The 7,269-nt window shown below is 46.5% G+C and overlaps 1 protein-coding gene across 1 annotated transcript in view; it reads right to left on the bottom strand.

The window, feature by feature from the left end:
* LOC308145240 (delphilin-like) overlaps positions 1 to 2,050 on the bottom strand; it is a gene marked incomplete at both ends in the record, with an annotated part of 35,931 nt that extends 33,881 nt beyond the window's left edge. Inside the window, 3 exon segments of the mRNA XM_080516607.1 lie at positions 548 to 877; positions 956 to 1,209; positions 1,966 to 2,050. Of these exon segments, the coding sequence (XP_080372733.1) occupies positions 548 to 877; positions 956 to 1,209; positions 1,966 to 2,050 (669 nt within the window).
* Positions 2,051 to 7,269: the final 5,219 nt, after the last annotated feature.

The following is a 7,269-nucleotide window of genomic DNA, read 5'->3' on the forward strand; positions in this document are numbered from 1 at the left end:
TTTAAATTTCAAATCCTGGCCCGGCCTGTCTCTGTGGAGTCTACATGTTCTCCCTCCATGTGTGTGTGTGTGTGTGTGTGTGTGTGTGTGTGTGTGTGTGTGTGTGTGTGTGTGTGTGTGTGTCCTCTGAATACTCAGGCTTAAGCAGTACTGAAATGTCTTGAAATCCTCCTTTGCATTTCTTTACAGCCTGTTTTAAATTTAAATAATCACAAAGCTGTCATTTTTGAAATGTCATTACTTCCACCAAGCTTTCTGTTGGATGAGAGCTGAGTGGGCGCTTTTTTACCACCGTTAACTGACAGCGGCGCCTCCCAGCACACCACCTCCATCAGACTGGAAATGACAGAAAATCTCTCCCTGGAGCAGAGAAAAACTCAAGATTGTGTTTTTTTACAAGTATTACAAGTTGGAAGGGTTCAAAAGCTCAGTCCTCATGGTCTCATGTCAGTCAGACAAATACTGGATCTAAGATAGTGTCGATATAAGAGGTGGAGAACGTCTCTTTAAAGTCCCTGCCTTATAGAAAGTGACGTGGTTTAGCTACCTTCCGGTTGAACTCCAGAGCCTTGTGCTTGCGGTCCAGCCTGGCCGACTCTCCGCCCAGCTGACCGTCGTCCATGCTGACGCTGTGTTTCTGCCGCGGGCCGAGGCACAGCACCCCCAGGCGCAGCGTCCTCCCCTGCGAGGCCTTGATCAGCGCCGCCGCCATCTCGTGCTGCCTGACGGGGATCCCGTTCACCTCCATGACGTAATCGCCGGCCCTCAGGCCTGCGCGGCCGGCCGGGGAGCAAGGGGAGCAGTCCTCCACCAGCAGGGGGCAGTCCCCCACGATGGTGAAGCCGAACCGGCCGTCCGGACCCGGGATGATGTCCATCTGTACGAGACAAACGACCGCAAACCCTTCAAGGGGGACGTCTCAAACGGACAAACGTGCGATGGGAAAGCTGTCGACCTGCTGGATGCGGGACACGACCCCGATGCTGGGGGGGATGTTCTTCTGCATCTGGGCGATGGCGACGACGGCCTGCGGGCCCAGCGTCGACACGTTGTGCCCTTCGATCTCCAGCACCTGGTCCCCGGCCTGCAGCCCCGCCAGGTGGGCGCTGCTGCCCTCCTCCACCACCAGGATGTAGCTGGGTCCATTCCCCCCCAGCTGGAAGCCGAACTCCTCAGGCCAGCCCTGGTTGGACGTCGGCATGCCGAGCACTTTGGGAGAGAAGAGGAAGCGGAGCAACGCTAGAAACGCCATCGATAAACTCTGCAATGTGGAGTTCAGCAGCGCAACAGTCTCCTGCTGTTTTTAACATGCATACATACAAAAGAAAAAAAGAACCGTCAGAGCAGATACTCACACATTGAAACACTTACCCATCGGGGCCAAATCATTCACCTCTGTCTGCATCGTCAAACACTCCTAACAAGAGCTGCTTCAACATCGGCTGAATCAGAGGCTCTCTCCTCACACCGCTCGTGTCTCAAGCTGTACTATGAAATGTGGCTCTGTCACCCTCCACCCCGAACCGTGACACACTCAGCGGTCCCTGACCTGGTTCACAATTCACAGCCAATCAAGTTAAAGCGTTGCAGAGATTGTGACCTTAATTAGCTTGAGACACAAAAGTTCCTAAAGTGATTTTTTTTTTCCCTTCTTTCTCATCAGAGCATAAGTCACACGCTGCTCCTGCTGAGTTGTAATTGTGCATGAAGTTAACAGACTGGTCTGCTCTGACCAGCCTGAAGCAGGTAAAGGGTGAGAAAGGTCAAACTAAAGAGGTAAACTACAATAACACGTCTCTAATGGGATTAGTACAGATGCACAGAGAAGGAAAATGTTGGTTTTTGCGACGTGTCACCAGCCGTGAAGCCTGGAGCTCAGCTGGAGGCAGATGATGTGCTCCACAGCCTCCATAGCCACAGCACAGCAGGACTCATACAGAGCAGCCCAGCTGATGAAAGACTTACAGAAATCTTTGGTTGGATACCGAGAGCCCCGTTTGCTCTGCCGAAAAGAGTATCTGCCTTTTTTGTTCTGCAGGAACTTCTTCATCTTGGCTCCCCGGGTGCAGGTGGCCTGCTAGCAGACTCCAGTCCAATTACAACGTCAAATACAGAAGAAAAAAGACGAAAATTAAAAATAAAAAGACCCATACAACTTCAAGTCAAATAGAAAAAGAGAGCACATCAAGACCGGGCTGCCACTCCTCCACCATGAAAGCCCAGCAGCCGCCTCAGGAGCCACGGGTGAGTGTGCATGAAAAGCCAGTGCAGCGTCCCTGTGAGTGTGTCAAAGAGTTAGTCCTCCGTCTCGTCCCTGATTCATCCTCGGGCCAGCCTGCATGCACAGTGTTAATCAGAAAACTGGGACGCATGCACCCGTGCACCTCGGTTCCTTAATAATTCTTTCTCCAAAAAGGGTATTGTGAGGCCTCATTTTTCTATAAATACACCGACGTGTCTTGTGCGTCCTCCTCCTCTCGTGGTGAGGTGGCTCTCCCAGGGACGCTCCTGGCCCAGAATCACTGTGCGCCGATGCAAGGGAGCCTGATGAGCACTAATTGGAGCGTCTGCTCGCCTGGAATTCTGCATGTCCTGGTGTGTGTGTGTGTGTGTGTGTGTGTGTGTGTGTGTGAGAGAGAGAGAGAGAGAGAGAGGCCGCACTGCAATAGTCAAACCCATTGAGAAGGAGCAGGGGCAATTCAAGACTTCATCCTGCAGGATTAGTAGGATTATCAGCTGAATCTCCAGCTCCCCTCCACCCAGTGTCTTTAATGCTGCAGGAACACACTCCCATCCCTGATCACACTGAGCGACTCAAACCTTTCAGGCACGACGAGACATTTATTTTAACAGCGAAGGTGACAGCAAACCAGCCATTCATCCTCTATCCCTCAACTCCAACAGTGACAGAGGCTTCAGTGTGAACAGCTGATAGGATCATTACATAATAAAAGTCGGCACATAGTCTTCACTGTCTCCCTGAAGCCAGTGGTCGGATGGAGAAATGCTCAATTTAATGACCCTGCCTGCATCAACATTAGTTTCCCTATATTAAGTACCTGGTAGTAGTAAAATAATTTTTTTGTGGTAACCCATAAGTGTTTTTTAAATATTTCTATCTCAGTCGTCTTTTTTCATGGCTTTCCACATTATTCATTCATTAATTGTTGTAATACTGTCAAACACAATCGCAGCAATGAAAAATGACAGGATCAAGAATAACAACATCATATTTCCCAATATGCCATGTTATTGTACACATACTTTTTTTTTTTATATCAGCAATTCATGATGGATGAAAGTAATGACCACGATCTGTCAATACGCTGTGCCTCTAAAGAATATAATGTATAAGTTTATGGCTAAACAATTGTTTCTTTGCTGTATTTAACTCTATCCTTTTCTATTATTATTATTATTATTATTATTATTACTATTGTTATTATTATTGTTGTTGTTGTTGTTGTTGTTGTTGTTGTTGTTGTTGTTGTTGTTGTTATTAATGATGATTGTGTGGCGGCTGCTAGGATCCAGGCCTCTCACCCAGAGGAACTATGGGTAAAGGGGCGGGGTTTGAGCTCTGGGCTTTTGGTGGGCTGTTCCAGTCCAGTTCTGTGTTCGCTGAAACAAAGACGTGTTCCAAGATTCAGCTCTGCCTCATCCTTCGTCCTGCCACATTGGTGACCCTGGCATGATGGGCATTTTCGAGGAAGTAGAAGACTGCGACGTAGATTCGTCCTCGTCTCTTCAGCCGCTCCGGATGGAGGTTTTCGCCGCGGCTCTGAGGCTTCCCGACTTCTGGCAAAATGACCCGGCTTCGTGGTTTGTGCATGTCGAGGCGCTCTTTCGACTGCAAGGAATCACGGAGGATGAGCAGAGGTACTACTTGACTGAGGCATTTCCGTTTCCTTTTGGAGGGCCGTTCATTCACAGCTTATGTGGATCACAAACCGTTGACCTTTGCAATGTCTAAGGTGACGGAGCCGCGTCGCTGTTTGTCCGTCTCGAGTGCTTGTGTGTCCCGTGCATCTGGGGGAAGTTTTGCCTGTGAGTTCTGCGCCACGACCCTGGTCAGACGTCGGTCCATTTTCCTCCAGTGGTTTTTCAGCCCCGGGCCCCGTTCCCCACAGTTTTCCACGGTCGTTTGTTCTGGCGGAGCTCAATTCGGCCCGCCTTGCGTCGTGGGATATGACGCTCACCGCTCGCCCTTACAACCCCAACATGATAGCTGAAGACGTCATTTGGAGATTTTCGCCGCCTTAACAATATCACTGTGCACGATCGCTATCCCGTTCCGCATATTCAAGACTTTTCAGTGCGTTTGGCACGTCTGTGTTTTCTAAAGTGGACCTGGTGCGCGGTTCTCACCAGGTTCCTGTGCGTGCAGACGATGTGCCAAAGACTGCAGACATGTGGCTGGTAAGGCGGATTGCGTCGCTGTTTGTCTGTTCGGGCTTTTTGAGTTCCTGCGCATGCCTTTTGGCCTTAAAGGGGCAGCACAGACTTTTCAGAGGTTCATGGACTCGGTGCTGCGCGACCTCGCTTTCGTGTTTGTTTACCTGGACGACATCTTGGTGGCTAGTTCTTCAGCTGAGGAGCATTTGTTGCATCTGAAGCAAGTTTTTCAGCGCCTTGAGGAACACGGCCTTATCGTCAATCCTGCCAAGTGCCAGTTTGATCTGCCTGTGATTGACTTTTTGGGTCATGGTATTCCAGCTCAGGGTGCTGATCCGTTGCCTTCTAAGGTGCAGGCGGTGACAGATTTCCCTCGTCCGGCCTCGGTTAAGGCCCTGCAGGGGTTTTTGGGCATGATTAATTTCTACAACCGTTTTCTTCCACGTGCCGCCCACCTTCTGCAGCCACTTTATGGGGCTTTACATGTGAAGAAAGGCTCCGATCCAGTTGACTGGACACCGGATCGTGTCCAGGCCTCTCACCCAGAGGAACTATGGGTAAAGGGGTGGGGTTTGAGCTCTCCTGGGCTTTTGGTGGGCTTTTCCAGTCCAGTTCTGTGTTCGCTGAAATAAAGACGTGTTCCAAGATTCAGCTCTGCCTCATCCTTCGTCCTTCCACAATAATATGAATATTTAACTAACCCTGTATTTATTCATATTTCAATCTAACAAGTGAATTATCTTGCATATATTTTACTCTATTTAACTAAAGGAGTGAAACATGGCAGCCAGGCCTTCACGCCCCACATCAGTGCTTGACTCCACACAAATGTCCTTTAGGAAAAATGGTGAACAATTTCGATGAAAACACTCCGAAGCCTTGTGGAAAACCTTCCTGGAAGACTTGAGGCTCTTATAGCTGCAAAGTGTGGACACCACAATCCTATGGTGTAGGAATGGGACGTCACCCTCTTGATATACTTATGGCAATATAGTGTATTCATCTGTGCGTGTGCAAATATATTCCACATACATGCAAACACTAGATAGTCACAGATCACATCCCATGCAAACAGCTGAAGTAAATTTTGTCATTGAAAGAATATTGTGTGATAATTAGAGTAAAGTGCGTCCTCTCAGGTCCAGCAGAGCGTCCATCACACCAGTGGGGTTTAAAGAGATAGTAGAGGGGAGCCTGCCGGTGGGTCTATTGAACTGTAAACTGTCATTAGTGGCAAAGTACACAATGAGCAACAGGCAGTGCGCTTGGAGTTGAATAATTAAACACAAGTGGTTTACATCTCCAGACACACCCTTCACTGCCTTAAAGCCTCTTATTCTACAGTCAGGACCATCAAATAGAGCGTAACAACATGACCAATGTCTCAAGCTTCAGTCCGAGGAAACTTTTCTCCACATGTGGAAAATTAACTCCAAACTGCATGACTGTGACCAAACACCTGCTTTTATAGAAAACACACATACTGGTAAAGGAACCAGAGCAGCAAAAACTTGTGGAAACCACAGAGAAAGCACAAAAAGTACCTTTTTAACCGTCATCCATAGACGTGCAGACACAGCTCCTGAGCAGTGCTCCCCTCTCCAGCAACGTGAGCTGTAATATGAGTGCGACTGGATGTCTGCAACAGGATCCATCAGGTGTCCTGTGATGCCTCTTGCACCATGTGGGGCTGTGGATGGCAAAGACACAGAAAAGAGGGACTTCATGTTCTTATCTCAGGAGCTTTCAACACGTTGAAATGGTCCCGTTTTTCCTAAATGTTTGGGCCAGAGGTGTCAAACATATTTTATTTCAGGGGCTACATACAGCCCAATCTCCTCTTGAGTGGCTCTTCCTGATGCTGCTATCTTACTTCTGGTCTCACTGTTGTGCTCGCTACTCCTAAGAAATCAAATGTAAAAATAAAATTTTAAAAAATGTATATTTTCTTTTAAACTTTCATAGTTTACTTAGTGGTCTGGTAACATTGAAGCCTCATGCTGGCCTGTTATGGCCCACTGGTCTGATATCTGACAGGCCTGTATTGTCCCAGTGCATGTTTAACTTGAGAAATGTAGTTTTAAAAAAAAGGTATGGTTCTGAATTTGGGCCACATTTGACATGAAACGAGGTAGAGATGACTAATATCAACAGGAGTGGAAATAACATGGGGCGCCGACCCCTGGAAATTGTCTCCTCAGACATTGTTTCATTAAAGGTCCAAGTCCACTTTTATTATTTAACATCACTACATAATAAATGAATGAATGAATGAATGAATGAATGAATGTTCATGGTAGCTGATGCTGGTTGAGAAACCAACACTAAAAAAATAGCTTTTCTTAGTTCTTATTCTTATTCTTCTGATTATTATTATTATTATTATTATTATCATTATTATTATTATTATTATTATCATCATCATCAATAATAATACATACCAAATTCAAATGCATACTGAAGGGGGGGAAATCATATAATTATTTTTTTTTAATATATTTATTAAATGTATTATATTTATTTATATAATTCACTTTTTTAAATACATTTATATATATACATACACACACTTTGGGCAAGATGGGAGAATTCGTGCTTTAAGAAATGTATTAAACTGCCAGGATGAAGCAAATGAATCCATAATGAAAGCCCTGATTGTGTGAATGTGATGTTTTAACAACTAATGTGAAGAATCCTCTCAAACAAACTTTTGTCTGAAGAGAACTTTTAAACAAAAAAGAAGATGGACGACAGAAGCAGTTGTATAAGTGTAGTAATGCTTTGTGGCAGCCTGCAGAGGGCAGCAGTGTGGTGGGTCTTCATATTAAACACTATTAGTGGTCTGCTTCTTCTAACCTCCACCTCTCTGTGCTT

This window comes from Blennius ocellaris (assembly GCF_963422515.1).
Source record: "Blennius ocellaris genome assembly, chromosome: 21".
Classification (NCBI taxonomy): domain Eukaryota; kingdom Metazoa; phylum Chordata; class Actinopteri; order Blenniiformes; family Blenniidae; genus Blennius; species Blennius ocellaris.